Source organism: Rhinatrema bivittatum, chromosome 19, assembly GCF_901001135.1.
Source record: "Rhinatrema bivittatum chromosome 19, aRhiBiv1.1, whole genome shotgun sequence".
In the NCBI taxonomy this organism is placed as follows: domain Eukaryota; kingdom Metazoa; phylum Chordata; class Amphibia; order Gymnophiona; family Rhinatrematidae; genus Rhinatrema; species Rhinatrema bivittatum.
In genome coordinates, this window is record NC_042633.1 from 42660193 (window position 1) to 42681158 (window position 20966).

The 20966-nt window shown below is 56.5% G+C and overlaps 1 protein-coding gene across 1 annotated transcript; it reads left to right on the forward strand.

Annotated features, from left to right (window-relative positions):
* Positions 1-20: 20 nt before the first annotated feature.
* On the forward strand, positions 21-15812 carry CCDC151 (coiled-coil domain containing 151). Its single transcript, XM_029585115.1, is given in 15 exon segments — positions 21-209; positions 1516-1637; positions 2403-2480; positions 2626-2805; positions 5376-5411; positions 5989-6090; positions 6422-6547; positions 6859-6981; positions 7234-7380; positions 7566-7726; positions 8034-8190; positions 8741-8818; positions 8820-8897; positions 9369-9453; positions 14939-15812. Coding segments are annotated over 15 exon segments (1686 nt in total). The 5' UTR covers positions 21-124; the 3' UTR covers positions 15067-15812.
* The last annotated feature ends 5154 nt before the right edge of the window (positions 15813-20966 follow it).

Here is a 20966-nt window from a genome sequence, read left to right on the forward strand (position 1 = left end):
GTGACGCGAGCGGGGCGCGTCGGCGTGGGCGGGGCGTTGCTAGGATACGGCGTCGGCGGCGCAGGACGCGGCGGGGTGCAGGAGGCGGCGGGGCAGGGGGCGGCCGGCAGGAGCAGGGGCCGTCATGCCGGTGACCGTCAGCGCAGGCGGGGTCCTGCCCCCGCTCCACGAGCAGATCAACGAGCTGCAGCGCAAGATACAGCTGCTGGGTGAGAGGGGGAATCTCCGGGGGACGGAGGAGGGAGGGCAGGGGCAGACCCCCCCCCCCCCAATCTCAAAGGAGAGGGTGGGGCAGCTCCCCAACCTCAGCAGAGAGAGAGAGGAGGGGGCAGGGTCAACACTCACAATGTCAGGGGAGACGGGGGGGGGCAGGATCATCACCCCCCACCACAGCCGAGAGAGAGAGGAGGGGAAGGGTCAGCACCCCACAATCTCAGAGGAGAGGGGGAGGGGGCAGGATCATCACTCCCCAACCTCAGCAGGGGGGGGGGGGGGAGGGTCAGCAGCCCACAATCACAGAGGAGAGGGGGGGGGGCAGGAGCATCACTCCCCAACCTCAGCAGAGAGAGAGGGGAAGGGTCAGCACCCCACAATCACAGAGGAGAGGGGGGGGCAGGAGCATCACTCCCCAACCTCAGCAGAGAGAGAGGGGAAGGGTCAGCACCCCACAATCACAGAGGAGAGGAGGGGGGGGGGCAGGAGCATCACTCCCCAACCATAGCAGAGAGAGAGAGGGGAAGGGTCAGCACCCCCCAATCTCAGAGGGGGGGGGGGGCAGGAGCATCACTCCCCAACCATAGCAGAGAGAGAGGGGAAAGGTCAGCACCCCCAATCTCAGGAGAGCAGGGGTAGCATGCCACAATCTCAGGGGAGAGAGAGGGTAGAGAGGGCAGGAGCAGCACCCTCAGTCTCTGTGGAGTGAGGGCAGGGAGGGCAGGGGCAGGAGACTGCTAAGGTGGAAGGAGAGAAGCCTGGGGAGGGGATGGGCAGGTGGGAGTGTGCACATGTGCAAGGCATGGGGGAAGAGGGTCATGGCTTAGCCAGCTCACACGCAGAGACTAGATTCACTTGGGGGATGGTTCCTCTCCCTGCGGCGGGTCAGCTCACCGTCCCCATCCACAGCAGCTTGCCCCCTCAGTGAGGCAATGTGGAAACCATCAAACCCGGCCGTGCAACAGGTGCACCGGAGGTCAGTATTCAAAGGGGGCTGGTCCGGGTAGCTTTACAGTTACCCAGTCAGACCATTTCCCCTCTCGGTGGCCACATTTTAAAGCTGGGAGAGCTTTCTGGGGTCAGTGCCATCCGGCTAGCCTTGTGCAGGTAGGTAGTCGGAGAAAACAGCCTGAAGTTACCGGGATAGATCTAGGCAAGTAGATTCAGTGCCCGACCCTAGCCCTGCTGAATTTCACGCCTCGAGTTGTCCACCCCGGGGTAAAATCCCACACTTTAGTATAACGTGGCCCAAAACGGAGCTCATTCTAAGCTAAGTTAGAGCCTAAGGCTTGACTCTTGCAGATGGGGACCAGAAGGCATTCTACGAGAGCTCACAATGGACGATCAAAAAGAACAAAGAGTCGATAACCCGTCTACGGCAGGAGAACAAGAAACTGCACAAGAGGCTGGCACAGGTTCTGGCGGTAAGGAAAATGGAGACTTGCAGCTCAAGGCTGATTGCCTCCCCCCTACGAGGAGGAGGGCTCCGGCTGAGCTCACCAGCCCGTATCACACAGGCCACCTAAAGCCTTTTCAGATACAAATCCCTGCGCCCGTCCCCTGTCCCCTGAGCCCTCCAGTCCTAGAGGTGACAGGCTCCGTATCCCTGCTCCCATCCCCTGATCCCTCCAGTCCTAGAGGTGACAGGCTCTGTATCCCTGCTCCCATCCCCTGATCTCTCCAGTCCTAGAGGTGACAGGCTCTGTATCCCTGCTCCCATCCCCTGATCCCTCCAGTCCTAGAGGTGACAGGCTCCGTATCCCTGCTCCTATGCCCTGAGCCCTCCAGTCCTAGAGGTGACAGCTCTGTATCCCTGCGCCCATCCCCTGAGCCCTCCAGTCCTAGAGGTGACAGGCTCCGTATCCCTGCTCCTATGCCCTGAGCCCTCCAGTCCTAGAGGTGACAGGCTCTGTATCCCTGCTCCCATCCCCTGATCCCTCCAGTCCTAGAGGTGACAGGCTCCGTATCCCTGCTCCTATGCCCTGAGCCCTCCAGGCCTCTATCATTTAGATGTCTGGCAGTCCTCTCAATCAGATGGGGATTTAGATTATTTGGAGGCTCTCTGCTCGTTTTGCAGAAAGCCCAGACGATCTGTGTTTTATCAGTAGTAGCCTAGATAAGGGGTATCTTGTCTCATGCATGTATGTAAAGGGGTTGATGTCACTCAAAGCTCAAATTTCTCCCTGCAGGGTGACGAGAAAGTAATTCAAGAAGCCTTTCAAAATCGGGAAAGCGACAAGGCAGCCGTGGGACACAAGAGTGGGCAGGTAGGACTGAGTGCTTTCCTGAGTCTGTCCGGGGCTGGCGGGCGGGCGGTCCGTCTGCGGTCTCCATCCACTTAAAGAAGGGGAGAAGGTGAGTGACATCGTTTGTCCTTAAGTCCGTAATGAAACCTTCGCCTGTTCCCCTAAGGCCGCCATCCAGATCGTGGACCAAAAGGTGTGTGAGAAGATCAAGCGCCTGAATGCACTGAAGCATCAGAGCGCACTGCGGAAACAGCGCCTGGAGGAGCTGCAGCTCATATACAGCCAGAGGCAACTAGAGTGCCAGAGCCTGCCATCCCCGGACAATGACAGCTCGCAGGAGGCCCAGGTGAGAGGACTCAGCTGCCTAGTACTTACATACCCAGGCTAAGGAAGCAGCTCTACCAATGCACCTCCCTCCTGCCCTGCAGCACCTCCTGCTATTCCAGTACTGAGACCCTCACACACAGCTCTGCCAATGCCCCTCACTCCTGCCCTGCAGCTCCCCCTGCTATTCCAGTACTGAGATCCTCACACACAGCTCTGCCAATGCACCTCACTCCTGCCCTACAGCACCCCCTGCTATTCCAGTACTGAGACCCTCACACACAGCTCTGCCAATGCCCCTCCCTCCTGCCCTGCAGCACCTCCTGCTATTCCAGTTCTGAGACCCTCACACACAGCTCTGCCAATGCACCTCACTCCTGCCCTGCAGCACCCCCTGCTATTCCAGTACTGAGACCCTCACACACACACAGCTCTGGCAATGCACCTCACTCCTGCCCTGCAGCACCTCCTGCTATTCCAGTACTGAGACCCTCACACACAGCTCTGCCAATGCACCTCACTCCTGCCCTGCAGCACCTCCTGCTATTCCAGTACTGAGACCCTCACACACAGCTCTGCCAATGCACCTCACTCCTGCCCTGCAGCACCTCCTGCTATTCCAGTACTGAGACCCTCACACACACACAGCTCTGCCAATGCACCTCACTCCTGCCCTGCAGCACCTCCTGCTATTCCAGTACTGAGACCCTCACACACAGCTCTGCCAATGCACCTCACTCCTGCCCTGCAGCACCTCCTGCTATTCCAGTACTGAGACCCTCACACACACAGAGCTCTGCCAATGCACCTCACTCCTGCCCTGCGGCACCCCCTGCTATTCCAGTACTGAGACCCTCACACACAGCTCTGCCAATGCACCTCACTCCTGTCCTGCAGCACCCCCTGCTATTCCAGTACTGAGACCCTCACACACAGCTCTGCCAATGCACCTCACTCCTGCCCTGCAGCACCCCCTGCTATTCCAGTACTGAGACCCTCACACACAGCTCTGCCAATGCACCTCACTCCTGCCCTGCAGCACCCCCCTGCTATTCCAGTACTGAGACTCTCACACACACACAGCTCTGCCAATGCACCTCACTCCTGCCCTGCAGCACCCCCTGCTATTCCAGTACTGAGACCCTCACACACAGCTCTGCCAATGCACCTCACTCCTGCCCTGCAGCACCTCCTGCTATTCCAGTACTGAGACCCTCACACACAGCTCTGCCAACGCACCTCACTCCTGCCCTGCAGCACCTCCTGCTATTCCAGTACTGAGACCCTCACACACAGCTCTGCCAATGCACCTCACTCCTGCCCTGCAGCACCTCCTGCTATTCTAATACTGAGACCCTCACACACACACAGCTCTGCCAATGCACCTCACTCCTGCCCTGCAGCACCCCCTGCTATTCCAGTACTGAGACCCTCACACACAGCTCTGCCAATGCACCTCACTCCTGCCCTGCAGCACCTCCTGCTATTCCAGTACTGAGACCCTCACACACAGCTCTGCCAATGCACCTCACTCCTGCCCTGCAGCACCTCCTGCTATTCCAGTACTGAGACCCTCACACACAGCTCTGCCAATGCACCTCACTCCTGCCCTGCAGCACCTCCTGCTATTCTAATACTGAGACCCTCACACACACACAGCTCTGCCAATGCACCTCACTCCTGCCCTGCAGCACCCCCTGCTATTCCAGTACTGAGACCCTCACACACACACAGCTCTGCCAATGCACCTCACTCCTGCCCTGCAGCACCTCCTGCTATTCCAGTACTGAGACCCTCACACACAGCTCTGCCAATGCACCTCACTCCTGCCCTGCAGCACCTCCTGCTATTCCAGTACTGAGACCCTCACACACACACAGCTCTGCCAATGCACCTCACTCCTGCCCTGCAGCACCTCCTGCTATTCCAGTACTGAGACCCTCACACACACACAGCTCTGCCAATGCACCTCACTCCTGCCCTGCAGCACCTCCTGCTATTCCAGTACTGAGACCCTCACACACAGCTCTGCCAATGCACCTCACTCCTGCCCTGCAGCACCCCCTGCTATTCCAGTACTGAGACCCTCACACACACACAGCTCTGCCAATGCACCTCACTCCTGCCCTGCAGCACCCCCTGCTATTCCAGTACTGAGACCCTCACACACAGCTCTGCCAATGCACCTCACTCCTGCCCTGCAGCACCTCCTGCTATTCCAGTACTGAGACCCTCACACACACACAGCTCTGCCAATGCACCTCACTCCTGCCCTGCAGCACCCCCTGCTATTCCAGTACTGAGACCCTCACACACAGCTCTGCCAATGCACCTCACTCCTGCCCTGCAGTACCTCCTGCTATTCCAGTACTGAGACCCTCACACATAGCTCTGCCAATGCACCTCACTCCTGCCCTGCAGCACCTCCTGCTATTCCAGTACTGAGACCCTCACACACAGCTCTACCAATGCACCTCACTCCTGCCCTGCAGCACCTCCTGCTATTCCAGTACTGGGATCCCCTGTCACAAATCTCCGAAGGCCCCTGGGTGCCATTTTCCTGATGTCTTACCGTTTGCCTTTTCTCCACAGAGTGAAGGAGGTGGGAGTGAAGATGAGTCCCTGCAGGTCATTTCTTTTGCCTTTGCCTGGGGCTTGGTGCAGGCTTGAATGCTTTGGCTTTCTGTCTTTGGACAGCTAAGGGCGAGGCTGTTCACTCTCACACCCGGGTGCCAGCCCCGGGGGTGGGGGCAGGGAGGGGGCTCTGCACTTTGACTGTTCCCAGCTTTGCTGCTGCTGCTGCTGCTTTCGCCATTTCCTGCTGGGGGCTGCAGCTTTCTGCTCTTTCTGGGGCTTTTGCCTGGGAGTTGGGAGCGGGGATGGGTTCAGAAGCCTTGCCGTGTCTTCATTATGTTCTGGCAGGAGAACATTTTTTTTTTAAATTCCCAAGTGACTTGGGCACTCGGCGCTGTCCGAGCACGAGAGAAATGTGTTTTCTGGGATTATGGCCCGCGGGGTGGTGGGGGAGGCATGGTGCAGGCCCCCTCTCCTCGCCCCTTCCACCCCCCCGCTCTCTCCTAACTCGTAGCTCGCAGCCGATTCTTCTCCCTAGCCGGAAGCCTTTCCAGAGAGCCCCAGCGACAGCTGCCACCTCTGTGGTTCTGTCGGATCACGCTCTGCTGTTTCCTCTCCCCCCCCCCACCAGACCCTCCGGATCTTGGAGAACCGCCTGGAGAAGGCCCTGCTGAAGTCCCAGGAGGCGGAGTACATTATGAATGTCTATCAGAAACTGAAGGACCACATGCAGGTAAGGGGCTCAGGCTGGCTGAGCACTGCTCGTCAGCTAATGCCGGGGGTGGGTCTCGTTAGAACTATAGTAAAAACCCGGGACCGCCGATCCAGTCCTGCTTTTTATCTCCTCCTTCCACGCCCACTTGCAAGCTAGGACCTGTAAGTTCCTACCTGAAGGAGATGAAAAACTCAAGCCCCGGGGAGGGGTTGTTGGTTAAATCAGGACTGGATGCAGATGGCGACCGACCCTGCTGCTCTGCCTTCAGAAATGTGGACTTGCAGTGGGGGGGGGGGGGGGCGTCTCCTGACTTACTTCTCGTGCTGAATTTCCTTCCCCCCCCCCTCAGGAGGAGAGCCTGACCTTCCAGAACCAGCTGGACCTGCTGGAGGTGGAAATCCTGCGGCAGAGGCACGAGCTGAAGGAGCTACAGCAGATAAACAACGACGCCAACCTCTCCCGGGACGTGGCACGGGTACGGGACTCGGCAGGCGCACCTCCGCCATTGCGCGCGGAGGTCCTCGGCACGCCAGCGACCCTTGGAACCGGCCGCCTCGCCTGCGTCTGCCTGGGACTGGCGGAGCGCTCCATGAATAAAACGTCCTTAAGCATTTCCCCCTCCCCACCCCACCCCCTCCTCAGTCTCCCCTGCCCCATTGCTTGAGCGACTCCTGCGTTCTAAGCCCAGCCCTGCCTCTGTTCTGCGTGAGCCACGAGCCGGAGCCTGAATCGGCGAGCGAGGGGCGGGCTGGGTCGTGCTAACGAGGGCCTTCCTTCCCTTCCTAGGCTGAGCTCCAGCACCACGAGGAGATTATGTACCGAGAGAGGAGGGAGCGAGATGAAATCCTTCACGAATTCAAGAGGCAGGTGGAGGAGCGGCAGATACAAGCGGAACGGGCAGACAGACGGGTAAGCGACAGTGCAGGCACCTGGCCCCACCCACACACACCATTATTACTTAGGGCGCATGTAGGGGATTTTAATAGCCACCACCTCCCCAGGGCTTCCGAAGGAGACCCTGGTTGTCCCGCTGCGCGTTCATGGAGGCTGGAGCTGGGGTGCATGGATGTGGAGCGAGGGTGGAGATTGCGCTGGAAGGCGAGGGGGGTGTGTGCATCTTGTGCAGTGCACTCACACAGGCTCCTCTCTCTTCTCTCACAGGCACTGAGAATGATTATTCAGCCGGAAGAAGTAAGCGAGGAGGCCCTGTTTGGGAACGTCGGTATTCAGGACGAGGAGAAAGCCATCAAATCGTTCCAGGAGGCCTTCCAGAGGATCAAGGATGCCACCGCGGTAACGGACATACAGGTGAGGGCCAGGCCTCCGGAGCTCACACCCTTCCTCTCTCTCTCTCTCTCGCCTTGGGGGGGCGGGCAGGAAAGAAGGCGTGCGAGCTCGCTGTGTCTCCCCGCGGCTCCTCTAGTTCTGGGGTGATGCGGCCTCCTCTCTCAGAGCTGAGCATGCGGTCTCTCTCTCTCTCTCTGTGCCCGCAGGATGTGGTGGACAGGTTTGTGGCTCAGGGAGAAACTCGCAAGCACCTGGACGAGCTGAAGACAATGAACGAGAAGACCCTGGTGAGGCTGAGGGAAGATAAGGAGCACCTGGAGGCCGAATACCAAGAGCTGAAGTACTCCGGGGAGGCCAAACTCTCCAGGTGAGCCCGGGCAGCGCTCCAGTTCTTTTTTTTTTTTTTAATTTAGCGTCGATCGTGGCCAGGCCATTAGGGACGTCTCCCACAAGGCAGCCTGGGCGGCCTCTGTTAACCCGGTACCACAGGCCGGTAGCTCGGGCGCCGTTTGGGTGCCCGAGACTTGCATCGGCCACTGCCGGAAACCCTTGGGCGTGACCCAGTCTGATCCAGAGGCTGCGGTGCTGCCCCCCCCCCCCCCCCCCTCCCGGGAGCCCGGCTCCCGCCTCTCTTTTTCCCCTCATGCTCCTCGTGCTCCTCTCTTTTCCGCCAGCGGACAGAAGATGCTGGAGCAACTGGAAATGCACCTGAAGACGGAGGAGAGGAGGCGGGACAGGCTGAAGGAGGAGTCGGACAGGGCCATCCGCATCCTGGCAGCGGCCAAGGCAGGCGTGCAGCACCTGGCCGGCAAGGTCCAGCACATCAGGCTGGTGAGCGAGGCGGGTCGGACGCGGGCGGGAGGGGGTCCGCCCCCCCCCCCATCGGGTGGGTGACGTTTCCGGCTCTGCTGGGATCGGGGCAGCTTGGGTGGCTTTTCTCACCTGCATGCCCAGGGTCAGGAGGGAGGGGGGGCCTGCCCGACCTCTGGGGGATCCCCTGGAGCTTATGGAAGGGGGGGGGGGGGGCAGTTCCGAGGGGTAACGAGGAATACGGGAATTAGCGGGAAACGCTTGCAAGGAATCCGTGGCGATTTCACTCAGTGAAGACCACCTGAGGTTTAAGAGTGCGACGCGAGCGGGTGGCCCCTCCCCTTGCCAGAACTGGGGGGGGGGGGGGGGGGCCCTGCCTACCCGTTCCCCGAAGGAGGTGGAAGAGGTGTCAGCCCCCCCCCCCCCTGTATCCGAGAGGCCCCCCCCAGCATGGGGAGGAGCTGCTGCCGCGGGCCGGTGGGGACCTGTCCGACGAGTGGTTCTCTCTCTCTCTTGAGCGGTGCGGATTAAAAACAGGGTTGGGGGGGGGGGTGTCTTCCCCGTCTTGCAGCCGAAGAAGGAATTCCGAAAACCCTTAGCCCCGGTGACTTCCGACGAGTACGTGCTGGACCTGCTCGCCACCACGGAGGGAGAGGCTGCAGCTGCTGCTGGACGACCTGGAGGAGGAGGACCTGCCTGAGGTCGTGAAACAGATGGAAGAGGAAGAGGTAAGTGCAGGCTGGGGTGGAGGAGCGCTCCCCCCCCCCCCCCCCCCGAGAGGCAGTGCTGGCTCCGCTCCTGCTCCTCCAGCTCATCCCGGTGTGCTGCTGCGTCCGTCTCCTTCGCCCTCCCCGGGGGTTTCTTTTATTTGGACCTTCTCACGCTCTTGGTTCTTTCTGGTTCCCCCTTCTGTTCCATTAGACACTGCTGCTTCCGCCAGCCGTCCAAACCGAAGGCAGTGAGACCGAGGATCAGGCAAGTTAATGGGCGGAGACACTAGGCCAGTGCCGGCCGCTTTTAGTGCTGTGGAAGACAGGGGAGAAGAGACAGACAGACAGACAGACAAGATTCTGAGCGGAGGAACCGTCCCCGGCAAACCTGCCGGCACCCGCGCTCGGCTCCCGGCGGGGGCGCTCTCCCCCACCTCAGGCCCTTTAAGTGACCTCCCTTTTCCCTTTCCTTCCTTTTCTGTTTTCCAGTTCCACGCCACCATCGAGGGGAAGCTTCCGTCCTACAACGTCAGGGTGAAGATACCTGTACAGGCGGCGCAGCCCATATACCCAGGTGAGCGGGCAGGGAGGAGGAGGGAGCCGCTCAGCTTCTTCCCTCTACGTACCCGGATCAGTCTCCAGACGGTGGGTTATGTTCCCCACCCGTCCAGCAGGGGGAGTCAGAACAAATTCACTCTGAGGGCGCTGCCCTATAAGCCCGCACACACCCACTGTCCCTTCTCCAGTATCTTTCCGAATCCTTTTCAGATTTCTTTCTCCGTCGTGCCGAGCCCGCTGGGGTGTAAGTTGGAGGTTTCAACCTCTCTCCCTCCCCCCTCTGCCGCTTTCCGACCTGCGGCCCCGCGACGCACCTTCCCCGCCGGTTCTTGCGAGGGACTAGGGTCGGCGGGGTACGTTGAGCGGTTGGGCTGAGGCCGGAGCAGAAGTTTGCGGTGCCGCCGGGGTTTGACCTCCCGCGCCTCCCTCCCCCCCCTTCGGCATGCCGAGAGCGTCTTCATGCACTGCGTGTGCCCGGCCCGGGTCCCGGCTCTCCCGGGAGGGAGTTTGCACAGGCTGCCTCCTCGGCGGGGAGGGCAGCTCGCAGCCGCCGGACGTCGCTGGATCGCGCGGTCAGGACCGCCCCGGCGGACAGCGGCAGGCCCAATCCCGCTGAGCCCGGGAACGGCGGCCATTTTGAATCCAGCTCCTCGGAGGAAGAAGCGGAGGCCCCGTTTTCTGTCCTACCACCGTTACTGGCACCAGTACCGCCTCTGGATCCATCGCTGCAGTCGGGGGATGCCCCAACCAGACCCCCACCGGGCCCACCAGCTTTTTCCACGGATTTTGTATTTAGCCAGGATGTCCCACCCACTGGACCTCACCCCCGGACCCCCCCTCCCAAGCTGGCGCGGGTGGAGTACCTCAGGGAGCAAACCAGCAGGGAGGGGGGGGGCCGCGGGCGCATCCCGGGACCCACCTGGACTGCCGAGAGGGTACCCCCCAGTGGAAGGGGGGGACCCGGTCCCAGACCCGGCCACGGATGATCCCCTTCTTGCAGCTCAGATGGAGGGAGATGACCCTCGGGTCCTATGCATTTTCCAAAGGGACGAGCTGGAAGGCCTGATTCCTGGTGAAGAAGGGAGATCCCGTGCTGGCAGGGCTCCGTCCGCCGACAAGGGCCTTCCCTACCCATCCCACGTTCCTCCAGATGTTGTCTAGGGAATGGGATTTGCCCGAAGCCACCCTCAAGGTCAGTAGAGCCATGGAGAAGCTATACCCTCTCCCTGAGGACTTCCTGGAACTGCTCAAGGTACCGATGGTCGACTCCGCAGTCTCAGCAGTCACCAAACGCACTACCATCCCGGTCACAGGGGGCACAGCGCTCAGGGACCTCCAGGACAGGAAGCTAGAGGTGTACCTCAAGAGAATGTTTGAGGTCTCGGCTCTGGGGGTCCGGGCGGCCATCTGCAATGCACTGGCACAGAGAGCGGGTCTCCGCTGGGTGCAACAGCTTCTTACTTCTCAGGATCTGCCCCCAGAGGAGACACGTCAGGCAGACAGTTTGGAGTCCATGATTGCCTATGGGGCAGACGTCTTGTATGATCTTCTGCAGGTCCTGGCCAGGTCAGTGGTGGTGGCTGTCTCGGCCCGACGCCTGCTTTGGCTCCGGAACTGGTCGGCAGACTCCTCCTCCAAGACTTGGCTAGGATCTCTCCCCTTTAAGGGCAAGTTCCTCTTTGGAGAAGATCTGGATCAGATCATTAAGTCTCTCGGAGAAAATGCGGTGCATAGGCTTCCAGAGGATCGGCCGCAATCTACGAGATCTTTCGGTTCTTCCAGAAGTCGATTTCGCAATCAACGCCGTTTCCGCACCACGAGGCAACAGACTCCCCGGACGCCCTCTTCCCGCTCACATTCCTGGACCCGGCCCTTTCGAGGGCGCAGACCTGCCAAGGACGGGCTGCCCCATGGGACATCCTCCAAGCCTCCTCAATGATGCCAGGCAGACCCACTCCGCGATCCCCAGGATAGGGGGCCAGATTTCTTTCTTCTATGAGGAGTGGGTCCGAATCACGTTGGATCAGTGGGTCCTAGACATCCTAAAACAAGGCTACGCATTGGATTTTGCTCGGCCCCCAAAAGACAGGTTCATCTTTTCTCCCTGCGGGTCACTCCAAAAGCAGATCATAGTACGCCAGACACTAGACAGACTCCTCGCGCTGGGCGCAATTGTCCCAGTGCCTCCCTCAGAAGTGGGCCAGGGCCATTATTCCATCTACTTCGTAGTACCCAACAAGGTGGTCACTTTCCGCCCAATACTGGATCTCAAATCTATAAACAAGTCCCTCAAGGTCCCACACTTCAGGATGGAGACCCTGTGCTCGGTGATAGCGGTAGCCCACCGAGGAGAGTTCCTGGCCTCGCTGGATCTCACGGAGGCGTACCTGCACATCCCAATCCTCAAGGCGCATCAACGATTCCTCCGATTCAAGATCTTAGGACAACATTTTCAATTCCAAGCCCTCCCTTTTGGTCTGGCGATGGCCCCACGAATTTTCATAAAGGTCATGGTGGTGGTGGCGGCTGCCCTCCGTCGGGAGGGAATCTTTGTCCACCCATACCTGGACGACTGACTCATTCGAGCGAAAACCTTGAGCCAGGGTCATCGGGCGGTCAACAGAGTGGTACAACTCCTCCAATCCCTCGGGTGGATCATCAACTACGCCAAGAGCAGACTTACCCCGGCCCAATCGTTGGACTTCCTGGGCATGCGATTAGACACGGTGGAGGGCAAGGTGTTCCTGCAGCCGGATCAGGCCCAGACGTTATGGGCCAAGATCCAATGTTTCTCTGGTCTCCCTTTGCCCACAGCTTGGGATTATCTTCAGGTTCTGGGATCCATGGCATCCACTATCGATCTGGTGCCCTGGGCCTTCACGCATATGCGTCCGCTGCAGAGGGCATTGCTCTCCCGCTGGAAGCCAGTGTCGCGAGACTTCCAGGCCATTCTCCTGATTCCACAGTCCGTCGGGGACAGCTTTCTCTGGTGGCTAGACCCTTTCCACTTGCCTCAGGGAATGCCCTTGGACATTCCGGAATGGATAATAGTCACCACATATGCCAGCCTCTCCGGTTGGGCAGCGGTCTGCCAGACGAGGTCCCTGCAGGGACGGTGGACGAAAGCTCAGGCACGGTGGCCGATCAACCGCTTGGAGACCAGAGCGGTCCGATTAGCACTGAAGAATTTTCTTCCCCTCGTTCGCCATCGGGCGGTCCGAATAATCTCGGACAACGCAACCACGGTGGCGTACATAAATCGCCAGGGAGGCACGAGAAGTTGTCACGTCTCGCTGGAAACGGACAAGCTCATGCAGTGGGCGGAACTACACCTGGCTCGGTTGGTGGCCTCACACATCGCAGGTGTGGACAACATTCAGGAGGACTTCCTCAGCTGGCAACATCTCGATCCCGGAGAGTGGGAGCTCTCCGAGGAGGCGATGCACCTAGTGCACCTTGCTTCTTCAGCTGCAGAAGAGAACACGGCGCGGAGGGCATCGATGCACTAGTACTGCCGTAGCCCCGCCATCTTCTCCTCTATGTGTTTCCACCATGGCCCCTAGTGGGCAAGGTCCTATCAAGGATAGAGGATCACCAAGGCACTGTAATTCTGGTGGCTCTAGAGTGGCCTCATTGGCCATGGTTCGCGGACCTACTCAACCTGGCGGTGGACAGACCCCTACGCCTCGGATATCTTCCACACCTCCTCCACCAAGGACCAATATTTTTCGACAAGGCAGCTCGCTTCTGTCTTGCAGCTTGGCTTTTGAGAGGCGCAGACTGAGACGCCGTGGTTATCCAGAGGCTATGATCTCGACCCTCCTCCAAGCGTGGAAGACGTTCACCTATGTCCTGATGTGGAAGGTTTTTGAGTCATGGTGCATGGACCACTCAACACAGCCACGACATGCTTCCGTGTCTCAGATTCTCTTGTTCCTGCAAGCAGAGTTGGAGAAGGGTCTAGCCTACAATTCTCAGCGGGTACAGGTGGCTGCCCTAGGGGCCTTGCTTCGCCGAGGGGAAGAAATTTCGCTCTCATGGCACCCGGATGTTGTCCGGTTCCTCAGGAGAGTAAAGCATTTGAAACCACCACTCCAAGCTCCTTGCCTCCCTTGGAGCCTCAAAACTTGGTACTCCGGATCCTGGGCGGACTCCCCTTCGAGCCTCTAAGTGCCGCTATTCTCAAGGACCTCACTCTTAAGACAGTTTTCCTCGTGGCCATTTGTTTGGCCCGCCATGTCTCTGAGCTGCAGGCGCTGTCCTGCAGGGAGCCATATCTACGATTCATCGACTCAGGGGTTACCTTGCGCACGGTGCCCTCGTTCCTGCCCAAGGTGGTCTCTGCCTTTCACCTGAATCAGACGGTGGAGCTTCCTTCCTTTTCGTCTGTTGACTCTCAAGATCTCTGTAAGCTCGATGCCAAGCGCTGCTTGATACGTTACCTGGAGGTCACCAATGAGTTCTGTCTCTTGGACCACCTCTTTGTCCTTTGGTCAGGCCCCAGGAGGGGGTCCAAGGCTTCTAAGATGACGATTGCTCGCTGGCTGAAGGCTATTGCGGCCGCGTATATTGGCGCAGGGAAGCAACCCCCGATGGGTGTCCGAGCCCACTCTCTCTGCTCCCAAGCGATATCCTGGGCGGAGAGTCATTCCATCTCCTCTCAGGAAATATGTCGAGCGGCCACCTGGAAGTCCTTGCATGCTTTCGCTCGGCACTATCGCCTGGATGTCCAGTTGTCAACTTTTGGTTCTTTTGGCGAAGGGTCATTCCAACAGGGCTATCTAGGGCCCACCCTCAGTAGGGAAGCTTTGGTACATCCCACCGTCTGGACTGATCTGGGTACGTACATGGAAAAGAAAATTATTCTTTACCTGCTAATTTTCGTTCCTGTAGTACCAAGGATCAGTCCAGGCGCCCTCCCCCTCTGACTCGTGAAGATTTACATTTGGGGGGTATTTACTGCTCGATTTCCTTGTCTTTGCCTCTCTGTGTATCTATGGCTCTCTTTTCGCCTTTGGCACTGTTTTACAGTTCTTTTTTTGCAAGTTTGCAATTGGTTCGAGTTACAGTTTACGGTTATATACACCTGTTTTTGCTTGATCCCTTCCTCTTTCTCTCTCTTTTATGGCTTTCATAGGCTGTTTACTGAAGAGGGATAGTGGTGGTGCTGGCTTATATGGTAGCACCCTCAGACGTTTCTTGTCTGACTCTAAGTTCACTTAGAGAATAGCCACTGCCATTAGCAATGGTTACATGGAATAGACTTAGTTTTTGGGTACTTGCCAGGTTCTTGTGGCCTGGGTTGGCCACTGTTGGAAACAGGATGCTGGGCTTGATGGACCCTTGGTCTGACCCAGTATGGCGTGTTCTTATGTTCTTATGACTCCCTCTGCTGGACGGGGGACATAAGTCACCATCTGGACTCATCCGTGGTACAAGAACGAAAATTAGCAGGTAAGGAATAATTTTCTTTTTTCCCTTCCCCCCCCCCCCCCCAACAGAGGAGGACAGCGGAGACGATGATGCTGACATCGTGACACGGGCCACCCTGAAGCGCCAGTCCCAGCAGATCATCGACTCCAAGACAAAGAGAAGGTCTCGGCCTAAGAAGAAGAAAGGAAAAAACTAATTAACCCTTCTCTCTCTCTCTCTCTCTCTCCCCCCCCCCTGCCCCCTTCCCTCTAGTCCATATTCCTAGCACGGCCCACCCTTTCCCTCTCTGTCTCCCAGGAGGGCCCACAAAACAAAGACTGCAACAAGCTTTATCTCCTTCCGGCTCTGTTATGTCTTCTTCTTTGCATGCAAGGGGAAGGGACTCGTGCTTCCGGGGGAAGGGCCCCCGGCGGCAGCCGCCGGCTCCCTCCTAGGGCGCGTCACGTGAGCCGGAGACCTCTCAGCAGTAGGAGGGTTTCCCCCGGCAGCCTGGGGAGCACCTCTGCTCCTCGCTTGCGGCCCCTTAGGATGTTTCCCCGTCTATGCCTTTCCAGCCAGGATCTGAGGGCAGGTAAAGAGTTAATTGAGGGATCGAGAAGAGGGGGGCCCCCCCCCCCCAGCCTCGTGGTAACCCTGAGGGACCCAAGAATCCCCCCCCCCTACACTCCCTCAGTTTCAGAGTGAGTAACATTGAAGGATCTTGAAGAATCCCGTGTGGCCCCTGGGGGGGAACGCTAAAGAGTCTTACACGGCTCCTGACCCTGAGGGTACCAGCAAGGGGCTTACGTGACTATCGGAGACTTCTCTTCGTATTAAAACTATCACTGTAAATTGTGTGTAGATAAAAGGTATGTTTCTATATTTGCTTTCTTTTTTATGTACTCGCTTACCCTTTTTTGTATTATCGCGTGTGCGCTATTAATAAATGTTGAACTGATGAAACCAAAGCTGGGTTTGATTTGATTTGTGGCTATTGCGGACGGACAATGCTTGGGATTTCTCCTTTACCCGGTGTTACGTATTTGCTCACTGTTAAAAAAAAAAAAAGAAAAAAAGGAGGGGAAAACTAAGCAAACCTGAGAACATCTCTCTGACTGAAGACTGTAAAATAAGGAACGTGAAAAGGAAATATTTAAGAATAGCTGAAGATACAGAAATCCAGGAGCGCACTACCAGAGACTGAATCTGATATTGAAAAGTGCTTTAACAGCACGGAATAAGATGCAAATCACCGGTCAGTCCCTGCACTTTCCTACAGTTTTGGAATCACAGACTGGCCCCACGAAGATCTCAACCAATTGAATGTATAAACAAGGAAACTCCTTGTAGAGTAACCGAAGTGGAATCTGTCCTCGAAAGCTCATGCCTCAATAAACTGGTTAATCTATATATGCAGTGCCACTCGCTTCTTGTCATGGTGATGGCAGAAGATCTGTGTGCACGAAAGGCTCATCCATTGGAAACTGTATAAACTCCAAAATCGTTATGCCAGAAAAGGCCTGGGATCACGACGCCGAGAGAACCGCAGAGCATGGGAAGATGCTGTGATCACCTGGGGCATTCGCATCCCGACCGATGCAAGGAAAACCGGAGACTGCGGCAAAGAAGCAAGAACGCAAGAGCAGTGCTGCCGATGGAGGCGTCCGTGCCCGGCGGCTGCTCTGTACAACGTGCGCAGAGAGAGAGAGAGAGAAGATCCTCAAGGACCAAGAGATGCAGTCAAGAGACCAAGAAAAATGTGGCAGAAAGATACAGCAGAGGACTCCCCATTGCACCTTGCTCCGTCTCCTGGACCAGTTACACCCTCTGAGCTCCGGAGCACAATGCAAGCATTAGGAAGAGAATTAGCTTTGCATTTGAGGGCTCCATCATCCCCTGGCTTACAAGTGACAAAATAAAGTAAAACATTGGGAGATGATTTTAGGGATTCCTTTCTCCTCCAGTCTCCGTGGCTCGGCGAGCTGATCCAATGCCCATTTCCCCCCCCCCCCCCCTCCCTCCGGGGGAGCCTGGAGGACTCGAGCAGCTTGACGGGTTGAGTAGCCTTTCTGGGCTAGGCCCTGCTTCCAGGCTTAGACTTTTCGTGGCATTGTAGGCCACGGTGGCGGCTGCGCACTTTTTCTCTGTGCATCGGTTCGCGCTTACACGCCCAGCTGTGCATCTAGCTGGACGCTCGGTTGTGCACCTAGGGGCGCTTAGTTGGACTCATAATGGTGTGCGTCAGGGCACCTAGACGGGCGATCAAATTGGGCATCTGAATAAGTTCAATGGGTGTCCGTTTTTTGAGCAACAAGTTTTTTTTTACGTGCCCATTGCGAGCACAGCTGGGCGCACGGTTCTCAGTTGCTTGTCCAGAGCGTGCTGTTAACTATGGCGCCGACAGCAAAGAAACCTAAGCGCCTTGCCCTCTGTGCTGCTTGCCGTAGTCGGGCCTCTCAGCCTGGCGTCCCCTCTGATTTGTGTCAGCACTGTTTGGAGGCTCAGGGAGGCTTGTCTCCGTCTGATTTTGCTAAGCCCCGTCCTTCCCGGCTTGATGCAGGAATGGAGTTGTCAGAGGTTTCGCCTAGAATTGGGGCTCCCCTAACTGGTATGTCAGCCGGGGAAGGTAGTTCAGTGCGTGCAGGACAGACGCCCCCTGGTTTTTTGGCATGGGTGCAGTCCTTTTCTTCAGGCGCAGTCGGTGGCCCCAGCCAAACCTGATGGTTCAGGCTCGCAGGCTGTGGATTCCCACACGCCTGGTGCTGCGGGTAGGCGTCTAGACCTGCTGCGGGTCACGCTGACAGGGACCCGGATGGCACGGATGAGGAAGCCGATCCTTAGTCCCTGGAGGATGGGGAAATTCCTCCAGGGTTGGAGCCGTATAGCACTATGTTGTATTTCTTTCACAGAGATGAGTTACCGGCTCTGAATTTTCATACATTGAAAATGCTGGGGGTACCGGGGCCCGATTTCATTTCTAAGCCAAAGAAAGATCCCATTTTGATTTATTTGCGTAAAGCATCATGTTTCTTCCCTATTATGGAGGCCATTCAAGAATTGATTGATCTTGAAGCTAATTTTAAAGAGGGTCGAACCTTGGAAGAGCCATAGCCCCTGGATCCAGCTGTGAAGGAGCAATTGGCGTTCTGAAAGTGGATGCCCTTGTGTATGCCATCACCAGGTGAACGGCTATCCCCGTAGAAGGGGGAGCAGCATTGAAGGATGCACAAGATAGAACTGAGGCCAGCCTTAAGCAGGCCTTTGAAGCGATGGCAATGAATTTGCAGGTAGCTTCTTCTTGCTCCTTGATGGCTCGCTCTTGTTTGTTTCTCTCTCAGGAAGTCAATGAATCTGGTGTGAATTTGCCAGGGTACGATGGAACCGGCAGCCGCCTTTTTGTCGGATGCGGGCTGTGACCTGGTCCGCACTTCGGCCAGAGGGGGTGGCTTCGGTAATAGGGTCCAGGCGTCAGCTTTGGCTCAGGAATTTGTCGGCCGATACAATTTCAAAGTCTAATCTTACTAAACTGCCTTTTAAAGGATCACTCTTGTTTGGAAGTGAGCTGGAAAAGATGGCCAATAAAAGTGAGGTGAGGCCCAGGTTCCTCGGTTACCTGAGGATAAGAAGCAGACGCCATGCTCCTTCGGCACGAGAGGTCATGCTAGGGTTTTCAGACGCTTTCGACCCTACAGAGAAGCGGAATCGCAGAAGACTCGACCTTTGGGTAGGTCTCAGTCCTTTCATCCCAGGCAGCCCAGTGGTGCCCCCTGAGCCTCTCAATGAAGGTGTGCCAACCCACCCCTGGGCACAGGAAATAGAGGGTCACCTCTCTCTTTTTTATTGGAGGTGGGTTGAGATCACATCAGACCAGTGGGTTCTGGAGCTGATAAGAGATGGTTATGCTCTGGAGTTTCTCAGTGTCTCTCGGGATGTCTTCATGATGTCTTCCTGCAACTCGCCGCCGAAGAGACCAGCAGTGGGAATGTACATTGTCAAGGCTCCTAAGCCTGCGGGCTTTTGTTCCAGTGCCCAAGCCTCAAGAAAATATGGGCCGATATTATATTTATTTCGTTGTGCCCAAGAAGGAGGGCTCCTTTCACCCCATCCTAGATCTCAAGTGAGTCAACCATCATTTTTGCATGGAAACCTTACGCTCAGTGATAAGGGCACTACAGTCGGAGTTTCTGACGCTCTTGGATTTCTCAGAAGCATATCTTCATATTCCCATCCACTTGGCGCATCGATGGTTTCTGCATTTTGCTGCTTTGGGGCGACATTATCATTTTTGAGCACTGCCTTTTGGGTTGGCCCTCGTGCCCAGAACCTTTTCCAAAAGTTATGATAATACCTATTAATTAAAATAATTATTAAAAGTTATGTAATACATAATTATTAAATAATTACATAATTATTAAATAATTATTAAATAATTAAGTAATTACATAATTATTAAAAGTTATGTAATACCTATTAATAATGTCAATGTAAAGCCTGTTGCTAAGTTATTGTTAAATGTAAACCGCGGTGATGTATTTCTTTACGTACTGCGGTATATAAAAACCCTTAAATAAATAAATAAATAAATAAATAAATAAATAAATAAATATGATGGTGTTTGTGGCAGTGTTGAGAAAGGATGGCATTCTGGTTCACCCATACTCAGATGAGTGGCTGATTCACACCCAAGAGCCTGGAAGGTCTGAGGACTGAGAGGCTCTCCCTCGTTCAGTTAAGATCCCGCTCATTTTGGATATTTTTGCGGGATGGATTGAGAAAAGAGTTGGCCCTTAATTCATTGAAGGTACAGGTGGTGGCTCTTGCCTGTTTCCGAGGTCAAGTGAACGGTGGGGCCTTTGATGGCTCATCCAGATGTGGCCCGGTGCTTAAAAGGAGTGAAGCATGGTTGCCATTGCCTTTGTGGAGTCTTAATCTGGTTTTGGATTTCCTGGAGGGTCCCACCTTTTGACCGCTGTGCAGTCTTTACTTGAGGTTACTTACGTTGAAAATGGTGTTTCTTGTGGCAATTTGTTCTACGCTTAGATTCTCCCAACTGCAGGCCTCGTCTTGCCAGGAGCCGTTCCTTCCAGTGACTCCGAGGGCGATACAGTTGCGGACTGTCCCGTCCTTTTCGCCAAAGGTGGTCTCAGATTTTCATTTGAATCGGTCAGTTTCCCTGCCGCCTCTGAACAGGGAGAGAGATGCAGATGAATATCGCCTGTTAGGGTTCCTTGGATGTCAGCAAGGCATGTCGTCAGGTATTTAGAGGTTTCTGAACTTCGTAGGAAGATGGACCGGCTGCTTGTCCTCCAGGCTGGGAGTAAACAGGGTGAGCCCGTGTCGCGGGCTACAGTGGCCCGCTGGATTAAGGAGGTGGTCACGGCTGCCGCGTAGGTGGACGCTGAGCAGCCGTTGCCCGGTCGTTCCACTAGGGCTCGGGCGGCGTCATGGGAGGAGGTTAGATGGTGGTCTCCCGACGAGATTTACCGAGCTGCGACGTGGTCCTCCTCAGGCAAACCTTTCCAGGCATTGCCGCCGGGGAGGACGCGGCCTTCGCACGTGTGGTGTTGGGGCCTCGGGCAGCCTCCTGCCCTGTTCGGGAGTGGCTTTGGTACATCCTGCTTTTGTTCTGGATCCACCTGTCCACATGCTGAGAGAGGAGCAATTACTACTTACCTGATAAGGATTGGGGGGGGGGGGGGGGAGGGGATATTCCCGCCCTCGGCTGCCGGATGGTTGCACTATGGTCCTTCCTGGTGTGGCTGCGTGTTCCCCGAGGTTACTGGTAAGTGTCAATCCAGTCCCTGGACCAGCGTTATTGCACGCCTCGTCTGAGCTCGGTGGTTTCCTGTTAGCCGAGTGCTGAAATGGTTGTCTGCTAATAATCAAGCTTTTGTTACATCTGTCCTCAGTTGGCTTTTGCAGAGAATACTGGCGGGCTGATGTCGCTGCAGGGGTGTATACCTTGACGTCAGCTTTGCTCTGTCTCCATCTGCTGGTAGAGGTGCTTAACCCACCAGTTGTGGATCCACCTTATCCTCCCCTAGTGTGGGGGAAAAACCACTGCACATCCCCGTCTCTCAGAAAGCTGGGAAGGGCTCCGAGGAAGGACATGGGGGC